This window comes from Stegodyphus dumicola, chromosome 10 (genome assembly GCF_044657685.1).
Source record: "Stegodyphus dumicola isolate Sdum_Otavi_A_Nest chromosome 10, ASM4465768v1".
NCBI classification, from domain to species: Eukaryota; Metazoa; Arthropoda; class Arachnida; order Araneae; family Eresidae; genus Stegodyphus; species Stegodyphus dumicola.
In genome coordinates this window covers 85553528-85573561 of record NC_140777.1, presented here as the reverse complement: position 1 = coordinate 85573561, position 20034 = coordinate 85553528, and the positions used below count along the sequence as shown (strand labels likewise).

At 31.1% G+C, this 20034-nt stretch overlaps 1 protein-coding gene across 8 annotated transcripts in view; it reads left to right on the top strand.

The window, feature by feature from the left end:
* LOC118193430 (uncharacterized) overlaps positions 1 to 20034 on the top strand; it is a 123925-nt gene that overhangs the window by 44036 nt on the left and 59855 nt on the right. For all 8 annotated transcript variants that reach the window (XM_035364523.2, XM_035364518.2, XM_035364516.2 and 5 more), the window contains 3 exons: positions 1608 to 1680; positions 7674 to 7747; positions 12321 to 12358. In XM_035364523.2, coding sequence (XP_035220414.2) covers positions 1608 to 1680; positions 7674 to 7747; positions 12321 to 12358 — 185 coding nt within the window. The remainder of the gene's footprint in view (positions 1 to 1607; positions 1681 to 7673; positions 7748 to 12320; positions 12359 to 20034) is intronic.

The window sequence follows — 20034 nt, the reverse complement described above, 5'->3', positions numbered from 1 at the left end:
ATGTCTGGATCTCGGACTTTGTACTGTATCATGTTTATAAAAATTGGTGTCTCTGGATGTGCCTTCCACTGCCTGGTAAACTGATGTCATTGACAAAGCATTTCGTGGACAAAAAATGGTAATCTTTTGGAAAATGTCAGAAGATAAAAAATGAGGCACAATTTTGTATCCCAAATTGTTGATTTGCTCTATTCTTGATATTGCTATATGCGATTGAGCTTTAACCTGAATATATATGATTCCATGTATATTCACAAGTGCTGATTGCTAAATGTATTATTTATCAAGCATTTGCCTCATATCTGAGCAATATTGAGCCATATTTATTGTTTAACGTTGAGGAAATAATGAATAGTGAATAATGCCAACAGAACTCCACACAATAAACATTATCTTCATATTCAAAGTGCTTATAGAGTCTTTCCTGGAGCATTTATAACATCTAACTACTGTGACGAATATTTATTGTATATTATTTGCTTACCGTCATTTTGTTGCTGGAATCTTTCTTCTTTTTGAGGCAGAAGAGCAGACTCCCAAATGCTGTGCTTTGCTTTTAGAGTTCTGTAGAGTCAATGAGTTCTGTAGGTACCCATTTGACATGGGTTTTCATGTTATTTTGAAGTGTCGTAATACAGTTGAAAAATGCATACTTAATCTTTTGCACATTTGTCGTAGATTTGATTTGATAAATCCTTTTATTTATTTATATCAATTATATGAGTGGAAGAAGAACAGTAGTACTATTTGTCTTATAATCTCAAATTTCATGAGCTGAATTTTGTAAAGCATTGGTAAACAGTTCTCTCATTAGTTATTTTGCCACCGAATCTTTACTGATGTGTTTTACTGCAACTGCTGTTGAATTTCTCAGTTTGTAAAGGTATAGCAATTTATTTGACTGAGTTTCGTGACTGATTTGATACTGACGTTATTTAGTATTTGATACTCATTGAACAAAAGGAATATTGTAATTGTATCATCCATGCATGATGTTGCATGAACTCTAAATTTGGGTCAACCTCAATGCTTGCTTTCTTTAACAACTATGAAATAAACACTTCTGTGTCAGAGTAACCCTTCCTTCATTTACGTTTGTAATATGTGATATCACCACACAGAGGAAAATAGGGGTTTTAGCAAAGTGAAAGCCTACTATAGCAGTTATTACTATGGTTTAGGAGGGGGGGATGATCTTGAAATACCTTATCTGAAACAAACTTTATTTAGTGGCAATTCCATTTGCAACAAGCCAATATACCACCATCATATGGAAAACAAACTGCTCATTGGTAGACCAAGAAATGGTGTGATAATGGATTAGAGGACACTGAATTACTTGGAATCATGGCTTAGAAAACAGTAAGAGCAAAATATTTTAATTCATCAATTTTATTTGAGCAGTCAGCTTAGTGATGTGTGGCTCTGTAAAATAAAAGTTTTTATCTACTTACCTGATGTGGAAGGCATTTATTCCAAATATTGATTACGTATGCTCTATATCAAAGCCTTCCACATCTTGATTATAAAATTGCACTAATTTCTGTTTTAGTAATAGTTTGTATTTTTATTCTTAATGTGTGTTAATATCAAGTTAATTATTTTAGGCTTATCTTTATAAAACACCAGATGAAATGAAAGTTCTTGGAGGTGAACTGGAAAAATTGGATTTAATAAGAGGTAATTATTATATTTACATTAAAAAAATATTGCCATTTTACTGAAAGCCTAAAATTTCAAAGCATTCTGTACTGTACCAATACCTCCTTAAATAGGAGCTCAATTACTAGATCTTGATGTCACAAACTGGTGGCTGCTAATCACCATTGGTCATCCTCTTCCTGTTGTAAAAGTATGCTGTAAAATCTTATCCAGTATATGTATATGTTTTTACAGTATATGTATGAGGTATATGTTTTTTTTTTACTAACAGGATGATTTCTTCTAATGATGTGTATATATATACTATATGTAAGATATTAATAAAACACAATGGCTATGTTGAGAAATAATTGCCAATTTCAAAGTTGACTATTCTAAATTTTAAGTTCTCTCCCTAAGTTCATCTTTTCTCCCAAATTCGAGATCTTTTCAAAATCATATGACATTTACAACGCTGCTTACAAAGAGAACCTAAAAATAACAAATCGCAGCTTAGCTGCACACATGCACCTGCCTAGTATAAATATTGCTTTGCGAGGAATTAACGTCATCTTTCCTTAACTTGTGCTCTGAAAAACTTCTCTGCACTGCTGTGCTTAATTGTCCTCCTTTGTTCTTTACCTGGGATAGCGTAGTATTATTTTCGGCTCGTGTAACATAAAAATTATTGTAGTTGGCTATGATTGAAAAATATCTTGTCTACAAAGAAATGGTTTGATGTGCACAGAAAATAAATGTTGTGAGTCTTCCAATTCAGTTTTGTCAGCTTCATCTTCATGCCTCTATACTCAGCTTTTATGACTGTCAGATGTTAAAAGTACCACTTTCTTCTATCATCACATCATTTTCAAGCAGCGCACATTAAAATATCATATATATGTAAGAAAAATAAAGAATATGTAAAAGATTAAATTAGCAGCGTAAATTAATTTTCCTTCTCTATTCTAAAAATAGTAACCCCTCTCTGCACTGCGTCATTTCGAGACTATTCTATGTCATATGATTTTTATGTAATTATAATGATGTAAATGGAACTAAAACTCAACCAACCAATAGTAATTTTTGAGCAATATTAACTGTCCAATCATAATTTATTGAGAGATTTCACCCTGAAAATAACACACTTGCTTTCCACGCTTTGGCCTAGCAAGCTGTCTGTCTGCTGCTGCTTTCTTGCTATAAAGTTATAAAAAACAATGTAAGCCTTTTGGAACAGACACTTTTAATGTGCCGACTTGTGTGTGTAGCCGCAAAATGTTGCTGAAAATAAAACTGAAGATTTAATCTGCATTCGCCTCCAATTTCCTAGTCATTATGGATCAGCACTTCTACACAATCAATATTCCTCCTCCTGCTCTTGAATATATTACACACACACATATATATATATATATATAGAGAGAGAAAAGATAGGTATGAAAATATATATTTTCAATTCATTTGCTGATATAATATCAGAAACATATTCATATGTACAAAAATACATTATAAATTAATTTTTGTGTGCTATGATATGTTTACAATTGAAGTAATGTTTTAAAGTGACAGTGTGACTTAAAATAAGTAAAATTAAATGAAAAATAAATGATGAAAAGAGAATTCCTCCCCATCCCATTAATAACATTGAAGTTACTTAATTGTATAACAGATATACAGGAAGGATATATGGAAATATTTTTTAAGGAAGTTGGAAGCTTTTAAATTTCAACAGAGTAAATTTATAAGCACAAAAGCTCTGAAGAATTAAAGAAACTGATTTTATATGTACATTTGTACACAACTTGTATTGCAATAGGTGCTAGCCAAGATTTCCAGTCCTTGTTACCAGAGTGTATGTGGTAGAGCTTAATTAAGTCTGGAAAAGTGCTATGACATAGTAGGATATCAGATGTCCCTTGCATTAACCCATCCTTTTTCCCGTAATGAAATTCACAATATTTTAAATAAATTTTCCTCTGCTGTCATTTTACGAAGTTGTTTAGTAACATTTTAAAAGCAAGAACATTTTTGATGTTGAACATTGAAAATGTTCTTGCTTTTATTACATTTAAATTCTAGGTTTTTTGTATAAATTAACATTAAATAACAACTTTTTAATAAAGTTTTGTGCTGTAACTAGCTTATTTATTTTATATTGTTGCAATTAAATTTTTAATCGATGAATAATAATGAAGTTTCTCAAAAGAAATTTAAATATACTTAAGAAGTTACTTAAAATAAATTTTCTGTTATGTACATACAAACTTAAAATTTTGAAGCTTATAAAATTAATCAAACTCAAAAATTGGAGAAAGTTAAGTGAATATTAGCAAACATACAATCAGATTCATAATTATGCTAATAGTTACACTATACAATATTATACATAATGTGTACAATAGAAATAAAATCCTGTAATATTAATCTATCCATTTTTTAAAATACAGTAGCAAGTACCTTAATGAATATAAAATTAGTCTTAATTTAACCCTAGAATATTTTGAAGTAGTAAATTTTCTCACTGTTATGATTATAGCTAGCTTTTTAATTCATTGCTTAGGAAATCTGTGTACTGACATTTGAGGGCTATCATTGTAATTTCCTTGGCATAACACGACACAACACTCTAAAAGCATGATGAAAACTGGAAAACAAAAATTAATAGATAAATTAAATAGATGTTCAACATATAGACATTTAACCTTCTAAAATGATGTTGTGGTTGGTTAATGTGTTCTTTCATGACAAAGGATGAAATTCTCCTAACTTGGCTAATGTAACCTGGATAACTTCATCAACATGGTCTTGGTTCCGAAGGGGCTCTTTCCTTGTATCATTCACATACGATTAAGATAGCCAACATTTTGTGACATCACTAAAAGGCTGTTCCGACTGGGGTTATCTGACTGACAAAGTCGGTTCCATGTGTTGACTAGCTCCGCTATGCCTGCAGTTCAGATTTTTCAACTTGCTGTCCTATGGGAAAAACTGGTTTTGGAGATGGATCGGCTACGTAAGTTGTCTCAGATAAACCCCAGTGGGAATGCCCTTAAGAGTACAGACATTAGCAGGCCTATATTTGTGCTGATATGAAATTCTGTAATTTTTTGAAACTTATATATTGGTAGTATTTTTAAGGACTTGAATATATATTTAATTTTTATAATTTTTATAATTTTTTTTTGAAGGCATATGAAGTATCTGTTCTGTGTTTGTATTGTCGCTGGCTATGTTATTATTAGATGCACTTTAATTATGATAACATTGATTTTCGCAGCGCGCAATGAACTGGAAGTTGATCTGTCAGCACTATCGTTATCTTCAGGGCAGATGTTTTTATTTTATTCGGCTTATAATTCCTTACTAAATGTAGTATTTAATCTCGATGTACTCCGTCTTTGATATGATTTAAATCGAATTCATCATCATTATAAATATCAAGAATGCGAATCAAATAGTTTTCTGGTTGCAATTTTCTAATTTCGGCTATGCATGCGTGCATTGAAAGAAATGTTTAATAAAGTAAACAAATAAATATTAAGCTTCTTTTTTTTTTTGTAAATTTTGATACCCTTTAGATCATAATTGCTCATTATTTTATAAATTACGGTTTCATATTTTTAATCTTATAATTTCTGCATGCCATCTTACCCGATTTAAACTGATGATCTATAATCTGGAAAAATCGATAATGCAGAATCGCCGAAGTCCCGACGAGTCCGGATTAAAGACTGACTGTATTGTCAATTTAAATCTGGTAAGATGGCGTGCAGAAATTATAAAAATAAGTCTTTATGAATTTTCAATTGATCATGAATTTATTAACTGAGTTTAAAAATTCTTGCCTTCCTGTCCTTGAAACACTAGTACACTTTGTCTGAAATGGAATTAAAAACATTACCCTATAACAGAAAGCTGAAAAGGAAAAATGACACATAGTTAATAAGAAACAATGCAATGTTGTTATTTATTAGCTTACAATATAGTTGTTCAATATGGTATTTTTGTAAATAAAGGGTATAATTGTACATTTTGTAAAAAATAATTAAGCATTATATTTAATAATTATAACAATTATTAATTATTTAAAAAGTCATTATAAGAATACAGTCAAAAGTCTTTAATTCGGACTCGTCGGGACTTCGGTGATTCCGGATTATCAGTTTTTCCAGATTATAGACCATCAATTTAAATCTGGTATGATGGCATGCAGAAAGTATAAAATTAAAAATATGAAACCGTAATTTATGAAATAAAGAGCAATTATGATCTAAAGGGTATCAAAATTTACAAAAAAAGCTTAAAGCTTAATGTTTATTTATTTACTTTATTAAACATTTCTTTCAACGCGCGCATGCGTAAAGAATAAATTACGCATAGTCAAAATTAGAAAATTGCAACCAGAAAACTATTTGATGTGTATTCATGATATCTATAATGACGAGGAATTTGATTTAAATTATATCGAAGACGGAATACAACGAGATGAAATACTACATTTAGTAAGGAATTATAAGCCGAATAAAATAAAAACATTTGCCCTGAGAATAAGGATTGTGCTGACAGATCAACTTCCAGTTAATTGCGCGCCGGGACGTTTTCCCCCTCCGCAGAGCAGCGTGAAATTGATAAACAGATTTCAGAATGGTTAGAGAAACAAAGGATATGCCTTTATCCATTTTTTGCAGCAATTCCACTTTTTGTTTGATGGACATCAAAACATGCTTTCGCTTTGTATATCCTGTAGCAGCTCCAGAATCGGAAATTCTTTTTGACATAATCGAAAGTTCAAGCTTACTGTTATAAAATTGCTCTAACAGTCTGCAAAAAATAATAAGGCGGATCCAATTAGAAGATTAAGGAACAATGCAATCGCAGAAATGCAACGAATGCGCAGAAAGTTTGCAGCTTTTAAGGTACAGATTATAGATCATTCCAGATTATGGACGTCCGGATTAAAGACTTTTGACTTTATTACACTACAGAAATTTGATATTGTATTTTTTTATAATTTCAGCCTTCATGTGCATTTTTTTTGTTTATTAATATTCATTTCTTGGGAAAAGTTAATATATTTTATTAAAATTGTGGGCAAAGCAAATGATCCTATATTCTGGATGACTACCCCCCCCCCCCAAAAAAAATCTTTGATAGTAGTTGAACACTCAGTGAAGTGATCTCCTGTTTATCATTAAAACTGTAAATATAATTGATTATCATGCATTCTGAAGTCACTTCTTTTAAATTGCTTTCACATATCAGACACAGTAAAAATGAGGGGCCCTTGTCTTCAGCTTTATAAGTTGCAAATCGCAGGTTTTGATGATGTGTGTAAGCCTGTATTATGCTTTCACAATAAGCTCTCAGAGACATAACAGAAATATCTGAATTATGTACAGATATATAAGATGATTTAGACATAATTTTGAATGACATAAAATGTATTTAAATGTAGAGGGAAAATTGTACTGATTTGAATATATTTTCACTTGTTTAACCTCATTCAAATGCAATGTTCCCTTCGCACAGCTGTATGAAGGGGAAAAAGGAGACATGATTGAGTTTTGTCTCTAGAACTCATTCAGAAGCAACTTTGTCTTCCTTCCCATTACCTATAAATCAGTTGGAATAATGTCACAAATGTGAATCTAATTTATTGATTTGTAATGTTATTTACGTTTTCTTTTAACATTTACTATTGCTGCAGATGCTACAGAAAGTTTCATAATAGTTCTTGAAAGAATTATGCAATTTTTTAAAAATAAAATAGAATTATTAGCTTGCTCATGGTATTTATCGCATCTCCCCTTTATTTCGGAAAAAAAAGTTGTTTCTTCTGACAGTATTTTATTTAATAATTTAGGATTTTCAAACTTTATTTGTATAAATTGTTTAAATTCCTGATTTGTCTGGAGTAATGAAGAAATATTTAAGAATTTTGTTTTAAAATATGAGAAAACTGATTTATTGTCTATGATTTTAATTTAAAGAGTATCTAATTTGAATGTGGTATTTTTATTTTTATTTAATAGCTGTTCCTTTGAGAGTGGATGAGGAAGAAAAAAAGTGCTATGTAACGGTTGTTTCAGATACGACAGTGGCACTGGTATGTATATTTTTCATGTAAATACTGTTTTGCTGAACATTTTGTTACAAATGGTCATTTTTGAGTTTCAGATGTTCCAAATCGAAGTGATTGTTTTCTTGCCTTGAATTTTTCTGAAGTGCATAGCAGAACTATTATAGAACACATTATTATTGTTATTTTTATAAGGGCACAGCCCCCAATCCACCTAGCTAGCACAAGCACATGATAAAAGAATGAGACTAGCCAGAAAAAAACAAAGACAGTACAAAGTCCATAATCCGGACTCATCCGTAATTCGGCGATTCCAGATTACAGGTTTTTCTGGATCATAGATAATCAATTTAAATCTGGTAAGACGGCATGCAAAAATTATACAATTAAAAATATTAAACCGTAATTTATGAAATAAAGAGGAATTGTGATCTAAAGGGTATCAAAATTTAAAAGGGGGGGGGGAACACCTAATATTTCTTTGTTTACTTTATTAAACATTTCTTTTAATGCAAGTTGTTCAAGTTGCTTTGTTTTATGTGCTAAACGCACATGCATAAAGCATACCAAAAAAAAAGTTTGTGGCTTTGAGGTCCGGATTATAGAATTTTATGCTATTCATATCATTTAATGCTACTTCTACCCTCTAAATTTATTTATTATTAGTAAATAATACTTTCAAGTATCAGGGAATTTTCTTTGGTAAAATCCTGAAATGAATTCTAGCAGTATGATGACATACCATCACAAAATTTAATGCATATATTTTTTGCTTATGTATGCTGCTAAATAAATATAAAATACCTGAATTTATTTAAAAATATCATTAAATATATTTCTTTTTTTTTTTTGTTTAGCTGCAAAATGCCTGCAAAAAAAGACATTTTTTAATCCAGATTGGTCAGATTCTAATCTCAATCTTCAGTTGAGAAAACAATTTCTGTTATAGTTAAAATAGTAATGCTTTGGGAATTATATGTATATAAGTCATATGTAATTTGCAAATTTTTGTGTTCTCATGTAATACTATAATTAATTTACCTCTTAGCACAGCCAACATGCATTACGCGGATAAACTGGAATTTTCTTAAAACACACCTGGAAAAGTCAGGGAATTTCATTCTCCTGTTTGAGTGGCAACTCTGTTGAAAGAAATGAAAATGTCTCATCTAAGCTGTTTAGAGTTTCGCAGGATGAATTAAGGAATATTCATTATTTTCAAATTGTGGGTTCTATGAGAAAATATTTGAGGTGGCTTTGAGGTCCGGATTATAGATCATTCCAGATAATGGACTAATGATGTTTCTTAACCCATTAACTGCCAATTTTTTTTCTGTCAATTTATATTTATTTCTGGGTGTCTAGATTGACATAGAGACTGGAAATTCGAATTTAAATGGAATAGAGATGGAATTTCCCATAAGCCCCAAATAGTGATCAACATTCAAGTAGCCTTTACTGGAAAATAAAATTCACATTGACGATAAATAGTTAGTAAATATATTCTAAAACCATTAGAGAGCACGGCAGTACACAAGACTTGTAAATGATGTACATAATAATACGACGTACCATGTTTTGAAAATGTTGAAATCTTGAAACTTACGAAAATTTTACTTCTCACAAATAATACTCTCTAGCTCGCTCATTTAACAACTACAGTACAAAGTCCGTAATCCGGACTCGTCGGAACATCGGTGATTCTGGATTATAGATCATCAATTTAAATCTGGTAAGATGGCATGCAGAAATTATACAATTAAAAATATTAAACCGTAATTTCTGAAATAAAGAGCAATTATGATCTAAAGGGTATCAAATTTTACAAAAAAAAAAAAAAAACTTAATATTTATTTGTTTACTTTATTAAACATTTCTTTCAACGCGTGCGTGTGTAAAGCATACATTATGCACATGCGTAAAGTTTGTGGCTTTGAGGTTCGTATTGTAGATCCGGGTAATGGACGTCCGGATTACAGACTTTGTACTGTATCACACTCTTGCAAAAGCTTGAGAAAGGTTTAAACAACAATGTATTGCCAACCTAATTTAAAGTTACCAAATTTCTGTTACTAAGACAAATCCCCAAAATGGGGCATGGCAGTTAATAGGTTAGCTGAAAATAAGCGTGGACTGTATTTATATTAAAAAAAAAAAGAAAAAAAAATATTTTAACAGAACAGTCACCCATATCGAATAATAAGATAGGTAACCTCTTCAATGTTTCCTTCTGTTCCTTTTTTTTTTCCCTGTCTAGTATGAGGGTCTCCACCAGAGATAGAAATAGCAGTCTTACAGTCCTATTTCTATCTAGGATCAAGTAATTCAGCATCATTTATTTCCACAGGTTTTGTAACTGGCAGTTATTAGAGAGGTGAATCTGTAGTTAAAAGAACTTTCAGTCAGTTTCTGGACTACTTGCCTGTCCTTGTCTCATAATTACCTTGTGTAACTCTTCTGAGAAAAAGTCACCGTTAAAGTCAAATTTTTCAGCACAACTTTAACTACCAGCAGCTTAAGATCCATTTAACTGAATATTGTTTTGATGTGTTATTCTGCACAGTGATGCACAATATTTTGCTAGAATCGGGGTTTTCTCAAAATGATCTGTAATTCTCATAACAAATATATTCTATACCATTATGGTTCATTTTATTTACAAAGGCTGTGTAAAGTAAATAAGAATTTATAGTTCTGGATTACTCATCATCTGGAAGCAAAGGTCACAAATTTTTATGACAATTTCTTTTAGCATACAGTTTGGCTTTTTTTTTTAAAGTAGCCTTGAGCACATCTCAAATAGATGTTGTGTGTAGTATTAATCTCTAGCTTCACGTGTCCTTCACTATGTCCTCAAAAAAAAAAAAAAAAAAAAAAAAAAAAAGAGCTTTTGCTTATATGATGAAATTCTATTTCATTTATTTATAGAAAGACTTTTCATTCCTTTAACCCGCAGGAAAGCGCGTGGGGTGTATCATACCCCAACCATACGTAAAAGTGGAATATTCCTAACTTGTGAAACTGAAATTCTGTTCTGTGTTCAGTAGCTGAGTTTCTAGTTGTGGTTGACTTTCAGAACCGCTTTTCTTTGCCTGTGTGTTTCAGAAAAAGATTTATCGGTATTTTGTTGGAACTGGGGTATGACACACCCCACGCGCCTGTCCGTGTAAGTGTTTTTCTGACTGAATATTTAGTTTAGAAATTTATTTCTAGAGTGTAACAGTAAATATTTCTACTCGCAAGTGATTTTAAAGTACTTGACATAAAATTCTTAAAAATTTCTAACTGCATTATGGTAAAAAGAATGAGTCCCTATGAACTGGAGATGCAGCGCTTGTGAGATTTATTAGAAATATTTGAAAGCCATGAAGATTGCATTTCGGAAACTGAAGATGAAACTAAGAATATTTTCTACAATGTTTTGGTTTCGAAGAAAATAAAACATTAATTCCTGGTGTTCCTAAAAAAGGAAAAACTGTTCTTATGCTTTCAACATTATATAACAATCATACTATAGATGATACTATTGTAGAAAATAAAACATCAGGAATTATATATTTTAATAATATGACTAAAGGAGCAGTGGATATAGGGGATAAAAAGTCAGCCAATTATTCAATTGCCAGAATAACAAGGAGGTGGCCAATGGTAATTTTCTTTCCTGCACTGAATGTTGCTGTAATAAATGCTTGAATTATATTACATTCAACTGCTAATCCACCAACCAGAAACAGAAGTTTGTTTTTGAAGGACTTAGCATTACAATTAATGAAAAAAAAGTATTGAACAAAGAATCAGAGATTAATACTTTTCCAAGAAATTGACGTACTGCATGCAAAACAAAAGCAGAAGTTTCGACGAAGAATTAAAGCGAATACATGAAATTCAAAACAACTAAGTGTGAAAGATGTGATACATATTTTGTCCTCGCGCCAAGGACAGAAAAACGTAAATGCAATGTTTAAAATGTGAAAACATTCTGTGCCAAGAACACATGAATGTATTTCTTTCAAATTCTGAAGAAATAAAATAAGCATGGTGTATTAGAGATGCAATGAAACTTAGAGGCATGATGCTTATTTTTTTATTATTTTCATTTATCTTAATTTTAACTCTAAGATTATTTCAGAAATTAACTTTTTGAAACCCAATTATTATTCACTTATTTTATAATACACGAGGGAAAAAAAAAAAAAAAAAAAAAAAAAAAAAAACTAAATAATAATATTTTTATTGTATTTTAAATATTGGGGTATGTGATACCCCACGCACCCACTTTAGTAACTTTTCATGGTGCGACTTCCGCCGGGTTAACTAAAAGGCATCGTAAGGCTGGGAGATAATCCATAATAATTGCAGTTTTTCTTAATATCCATGGTATAATTTGCTTCCGTGTTCTATATGCATGTTCAGTACGTTTCAGTCTGGTTACTTCATATTTATTTAAATTATGAGTAATAATAAAAGTGACAAGGGTATTTGTGAAGTTTAAAGTGTAAAAACTGTGATTATATATATTAAATCATTATTGTAGTGATTTTGAAGTACAATTACATTTTGCTTTAAGTGCATTTTTTAAAAATTGTTACTTTTTTAACAGGGAAGAGTATCTAAAAAAGATGCTTTTGTTTCTGAAGTGTAAGTTTTTCTTTAATCCTTTTTATTTAAATCCTTTTTATTATATGCAGTGAATATAGTACAAAGTCTGAAATCTATATGTCCAGTGTCCAGAATGGTCTAGTATCTGGATCTGTAGACCACTTGCCCCCAAAAGAAAACTAATAATAATGTGAAAAAAAAATTCCCTGTGCAAAGTGTAGGAATGGGATTATAATACTTAGCAAAAGGAAGCAGGTGTCGGTAAATGTGACTTTTCTCCAAACTAACCGTGATTTCTCCGTGCCACTTTGGAACACTTGCTGATCTCCTTAGGAATCCCACTGTGGTGTGACGATTGATGTGGTGACACTTTTAGCCCATAAATGGTTGTGGGAGATTAGCATTTTTCTCCCACAACCATTTATGGGTTAAAAGTGTCTTTTTGGGCTAAAAGTGACTTAAACAATAATTAAATTTTCAGTGTTGCCATATTTACATGTTATCTTACTAAATTTAAACTGATGGTTTGAAATGCTGAAATTTCTGATAATGCTAAAGTCCCAATGATTTGGATCTCAGACTTTGTACTGTGCACGTTTCGAATAAGAGATCTGAATATAGCATAGCAGACCCAAATCAACCAGTGATCATGCTAGGGAGAAAAAAAGGCTTGTGAACCTAAAATTGGTTTAATAGAGTTATTCTTCCATCAAACTCTGCAGTAGTTTTCTCAAATAACTAATTTAAGCTTATGATTTTGAATAGTAATGCATTTTGAATGTATCATTACAGTTGACATTACTATGAGGATTGGAACTTTAATAGTGGCAACTATTTATTTACAAAGAATACAAAAGTGATTCATGTCACCATGTTTTACAGTCCTTCAATATAGTCGCCAGCATTGTGTACAACCCGCTTCCAACGATGTGGAAGTTGCAGAATACCTGTAGCAGTGCCTGTTTTGTTTTGTTGATAGTTTGAATGGACTGGTCTACTGCCGCAAGAATCTCAGGAACAGTTTGGAAGCGAGTGCCACGAAGTAGTTCCTTCATCTTAGGATTTAAGTCATAGTCATAAGGGCTTAGATCTGGGGAGTATGGTGGATGGTAAAGCACTTCCCAGCCCCATCGCTCGAACAAATCAGTCACAGCTTGCGCTGCATGTGGCCGAGCACCATAACTTTCACATTGCTGGGGTTCTGACGAAATTTCGAACATCGTGGTGACCCATGATGATGTCATTGGTTTGATTGGCATTTCAGTTCTGTCTGGTATGATCGGGCCCAAGTCTCATCCAGCGTAATGATACAGCGTAAAAAAGCATCTCCTTCGCGCTCATAGCGCTCCAGGTGGGTTCGGGCAGCATCGTATCATAGCCATTTCTGCATTTCTGTCAATTGATGTGGAACCCATTGTGAAGCAGTTTTTCTCATGGACAGGCGTTCCTTCAGAATGTGCAGCACAGTCGTATGCGCTAATCCTGTTTGTCTGGCCAGCTGACGAATTGTTTGGCGGCGATCACTGTCCATTATTGCGGCAACAGCTTGCACGTCTGCATCGCTGACACTCGGATGACCTGGCCGCAGCATGTCTGCCACGTTTTGGCGTCCTTCATTGAATGCTTTCACCCATCGGTTCTGTAAGACAATGCAGATTCCCCGAAAGCCTCTTGAAGCCCTTGATGACACTGTCGTGCTGTACGACCTCTGGCACATTCAATTTTTATCCAACATCGTTGTTCTTGTTTTGAAAACATCCTGACAACACTTACTTTAGACCGCGAGCTAATACAAGGATCCGTTCTTCGCGTCACTCCGCATGTGCGTGACGTAGGCAGGAAAAGTCTTTTCGCTGAGATGTAAGGTAGGTATGTAGTTCACGTGTGGTATATGCGATATTCTTTGGTTTTGTTGCATAGCGTTTTTTCAGCTGTGTTGCCACTATTAAAAGTTCCAACCCTAGTATTTTAGGCTGCATTTCATTTTGTGCAAGCATTTGGGTTTGACAGTGGCTACCCCCTTCTTAATCAAAATTAATGGATTAAAAAATTTTTATTACATTTAGATCACCAAAAAATATATTATATTCAGAATTCAGTTCATTATAACAGAATAACAAATTCGAAGTAAATTTACTGTTTTCCTGTGAGTATTTTCCTATAACAAAATTAAAATAGAACAGCAAGACTGTGCAATTAATCAGGAAATAATAATTTATAGAAAGGGAGCTCATTGCTGGAATTTCCTAAAGATTTTAAAACAAATTGCTATAAATAGTTGTTAGAATAATGTAAAATTAATTTCTTGCATGCTTTTGATGCCTACTTTTTGAATTTATAAAATTATAAATTATTTAATATAATGAAACCTTGCTTCATGAAATTAATTTGTTCCTGAAGATAGTTTGTCACCCAAAATATCGTAAACTGATGCAATTTTCTCCTTATGATTTAATGTGAAATGAATTAATATGTTCCTAGATCCCATATGTTTGCTTAGAAAAAAGAACTGTTCATATGTAAGTTCATAATTGGAAGTCTAACAAATTAAAAATATTTAATACAACACTAAACACACAAAACAAAAATAGGAAAGCTTGAATTAAATTTTACTTTATAAAAAATTAGCAATGTAAATAGAAAATGGTGAAGAAGCTGAAGTTGCAAAATGCTTTTTTCTGAAATGGAAAACCAATTCTGTAAAAATATTGGATAACTGCTATCTTTCTAAGGTTTTTTTTCTTCTTTCTCTTAATACTGCTCATCCCTCTTTGACATTCGCTGGGCCTTTTTACTTCCTTGTAAAGGAAGCATTGTAATCACAAAATTCCGGATAGCTTATTTTAACGAAAATATCCATTTTGATTCCTATCAAATGCAATTTAATAATGGTTTTGCATGACATCAGTATGTAAGAATAGAATAAAGGACTCTTTTCAGAAGAAATATAAAACTGGTTTAAAATGGATGCAGAAGAAATGTTTTCGTGGTGTATGTATGTACGTATGTATGTATTTCACATAACTTAAAAACAAGTAGCCTCGGAACATTGAAATTTTGTATATAGGACTGCTATAGGATGCAGTTGTGCGCCTCCCTTTTTGGTGGCAATCGGCTGTGCCAAAAGTATATATATATATATATACCCACTCTGTTACTTGGCTCCATGAGCTCAGTTCTTTATTCTTATACGTTGGGTAAATTGTGCATTTTTTGCTTTAAAATTGACGTATGTTGTTCTTATCTTCCGGTTAAAAGTTTTTATGCCTTTAAATAACATGCATGCAATATTTGTAGAATTATCAACAATTTCAAAGTTGTTTATGTGTGGCTAAGCCTAATTTCTTTTACCATAGCAGCCATATTTGTTTACATTTGAAACTTAGCAGAATAGTGGATTTGTTGCCAATCTAAAAAAAGACTTAAGCTTTGCAACAACAAACATAACGCTATCTTCTATTATTGCAAATTAAAGCGAATTAAACCATGCTTAATCCATTTTTGAATTATCATTTAAGTTATTAAATTATCTCATATATTGACTCAGCATAGCGCTCACAACAAACTAAGTTACTTTCTACGCCTTCAAGCAACTTTTTGTTGAGCAAGACCAAAAGTAGACTAGTTTTGTGCACCGAAAAATCTGCCTTCTTACCTGCTGGCTGAATTGCTTGTTTTTGCATAGAAATTCTAAATTGTAGAAAATGTTCTTTAAATTGTATTTGTGTATTTAACTGTTTTTTAACTGTAAATTTAACTGTATTTATATTTTATATCTTTCTATATTTTTCAATTGTTAATAAAGATATTTTGAGGTTTTATTTATTTTTGCCATGTTGCGAAGTGAGAACTGAAATAATTGAATGAGAAATATATCTGTAATGAAATTCGAGTAAATTAGTTTAAATGAAATACAGGAAAAATTGTATATAATTTAATATTCCATACAAAAAATTTATGTAGTGTACACATCAGATTTTTTCTTAAAAAAATGTTTTTGAATATCATATATTTCTTTCTGTTTCAAAATGTTTTTAAAGTGAGACGTGATTTTGTGAAAAAACTTGTGCTGCAGCTTATTACTGCTTTATTATGGTGATAATATTCTATGAACCTTTGCACCTTACCCTGTTCTGCCCCAGTTTTGTGGATCAAATAACTAGGAACATTCTGCATCCATCTTCTTTTGAAAACATTTCCTGCAGTGCATTAACTGCATTTTGGAGTATTATTTGCGGCTGGCTTAACTTGTTAGTACCTTGCAACATCGTTTGTCATCCAAGACATTCCTTGTTTGAAAAATTTGTCTGTGATTAAAACTTCTACTGTATATATTTCACTATTAATTACTTTTATAGACTTTCTTTAAAAATTTAGCTTTTTCTTCCTTTTTTTTAGTCCAGGGTTTGTACACTAAAATTTAAAAGTACTTAAAAGTCCGTATGTTTTTTGGAAAAAATTTTTGGTCATTTAAAATCCCAAAGTATTTTGCCCAAAACTTTCAAAAGGTCTTTAATTATACTCACCTGACATTCCAGTGTGTTTTCAACTGCCATTTTGAGTGTGAATTAACAATTTGGAAGAATATTTTTTTTTTGCAATGCATTGACAGATATGTATTTGATGGGTTAATATTTGAATTACTTTTTAGTATAAATGCCATATACTCAAGGTTTAGAAGCACGAGGCCCTGCCTTGATTGAAGCAAACTTTTCGAAGTAATTTCTTTTTTGCAAATATAATAATAATAAAATAAATATTACATAAAAAAACCTTTCCCTTTTTGGGATACGAGTTCTTTTATTATGTGGTTTTGAATTTGCTAAATTATCAGCATTTTGGAGATTTCAGAATCAGTTTGTATGCGAAATTTTTTATTCAGAGATTTGTGATTTTTTGAAGCATGATGAGATTGACCTTCTTCTTCTTCTTCAATGGCCAGACAGCCCAGGATGGGCCTTTGCCTTCCTCAGAATCGAATTCCAACCTCTTCTATCCCTGGCCATGACATCCAGTTGGTTATTTTTAAAATTCTTAAGTCTGTTTCCAAACAGTGGATCTACCTAAGTTTAGGTCTGCCACTTTTTCGGGTGTTGAATGGTCTGGCTGAGATCTTTTTTAGTTACTCGATTTTCATCCATTCTGCACAGGTGTTTTGCCTATTTAATTCTCTGAATCCTTATATATTTTACTATATCTATTTCTTTAAAGGATTTATAGAGTTAGCTCTTCTTCTTCAGATATTGTTACATTTTATGTCACCAAAAATGCTTCTCAAAATTTTTCTTTCAAATACAGAAATGATACTTTTAGCTTTTTCTGTCATTGCCCAGGTCTCAGCAGAGTATGTGAGAATGATGAGATTGATAAATAGCATAAAAATAATTATAATATATTAAAATTATATTTAAGAAATAACATTAAAAATCATTTTTATTTTATACTGCCATATTTTAAAGTGACATTACTTTCCATTTTGATGCCTTGGAAATATTTTCTTTCTTAAAAATAAACAAGATAATAAATGCTATAAAGCACAGTTTTAGAAACACTTCATAGGAGAAGCAAAAATGCTACTGTAATTATTTCAAAATTAATATCGTTTGTCTTTTTTTTTTAAATATATTTTTTCGTGTTAAGTGTGTTTTCCCATCTAGTTGTTTCAGGATATTTAAATACGTATCAGTTTTCTCTTGAAAATTCATTTTACCCTTCCCTTTTCTGAATATCCCCCCCCCAAAATCTTCTGGCTTTTTTGCTCTACAGAGTTGGTAGGGATAATTTTTCTTTCAGATTTTAGACCTTGTTTGTGCCTTGGAAAGTTTTAAAGGAAAAAATTATAGATTATTATTTTGAAGGCAAGATTTGTAGACTGCAATTTCTAGAAGAATGTGACAAAATGAAAAGTGTCTTCCTAATGTTTTATGGGAATTTTGTGATTAATTAAATTTATCTTTTGGAGAATTTTTGAAAGAACAGTGCAAAGAAAATCATTTGAATTTTCTCCTTTTGATCTCAGAAGTCTTTATCTTAACATATTTATCTTCCCTTTAATGTCTTGTCTTTCCACTAGACACAAGCCTTGAAGGAATTAAAGAAAGCAAAGAAATTGAGAACTGACAGTTTTATTAAAATATTCATAACTAGCAGCTTTGCTGCCAGCCTTCGTCTGGCTTTTGAATGTACTGGAAAAATGGTTGAAGGGAACACCAAACGTTAAATTTAAAAACTGCGTAGAATTTTACTCTGCAGAACAACTTCATAAAAAAAAAGTTATTACAAACAAAATTAAAGCAATATCCCTTAATACAAATATCAATTATCCTAATAAATAAATTAATCAACTTCCATTTGCAAAATCTTAAGAACTCAAATAGTATAAAGGAGATTAAGAACTTTATTTCCTAAAAAAAATCACTCAAAAATTTTCAATATCTTAAAAAAGTAAAAGGAGCAATAAAAAACATAAAAGAATACAAAAAACAAAAAATTCTGAAAAGCAGAGTATAATTAATATTTTATCTTATATTTTCAAGAGGAAAAAATTACAATGAAATAAGCTATATCCCTTAATGCAAATATTAATTATCCTAATAAAAAAATTAACCAACTTTCCATTGAAGAAAAAAAAAATCATGCAAAACTTTTCAATATCTTACAAACAGTGAAATAAGCAAAAAATAACATGAAAGCAACTCAAAAAACATAAAATTCCACTCAGAATTTTACTCTACAGAACTACTTTATAAAAAAAAAAAAAAAATCTATCTATATATATATATATGTAAGATAAAAATATATGAATCAAAATTATAGTTTAAACTATAAACATTAATTCTTCCTCTCTATTCTAAAATCGTAATAACTTCTCTGCATTGCGTCATTTCTAGATCATTCTATGGCCCGTGCAGCTCTGATGACATAATAATTGTAAACCAAAACTTTTCTCTTCGCGTGCTTCCATCTTTCATAACTACGCACTTTAGCTTTTGCTCTCTACTGTGCTAAGATGTAATTTCTCTGCCTTGCTTTCTATCTCAACAATATCAAAAATGTAAATCTTCTGTGGAAAGGAACGACTAGAGTGCCAAGTGATTGTGGTCACGAATATCAATTGCAAATAAAAATGGAATTAAAACTGCCTCGACTGCCAAGTTCTTTACATATTACCAAGTTATTAGCATTACTAGCATACTACGCAATCAAAATCTTCTTCAATATGGGTCTAATCACGCATCTACAGTGTTCCATCTTTCCTTTTGCTTTTATTATGACATATATATATATAAATAAATGACAATGAAATATGCCAATCTCTTAAAAACAGTGACATAAGAAATACAATGAAAAATTGTTACCAAACCCATTTTTCTAAAAGAATGAAACTATTCAAAATGATGTGATTTCATCAAAAATCTATCAACAACAATAAGACAGCAAAATTGTTGCCAAAATAACATTTTTAAAGATGTGAGAAGTGTACTCGGAAGCTTCATTTAAAATTTTTTTTTTAAATACAAAATATTATAATTTTTCCAAAATTCTTTTTTATATTTGAAAATAAAATATAAAGGCCCTTATAGGTGCTTACTTTTTCTTTAAAGCCCTTATTTTTTTGTTTTTAGTGCTTATTTTTTGCTTTTAGTGTTTTTTTTTTTTTTTTTTTTTTTTTTTTTTTTTATGAACGTGCATTTTTCCCCCGTACCAAAGCCAAA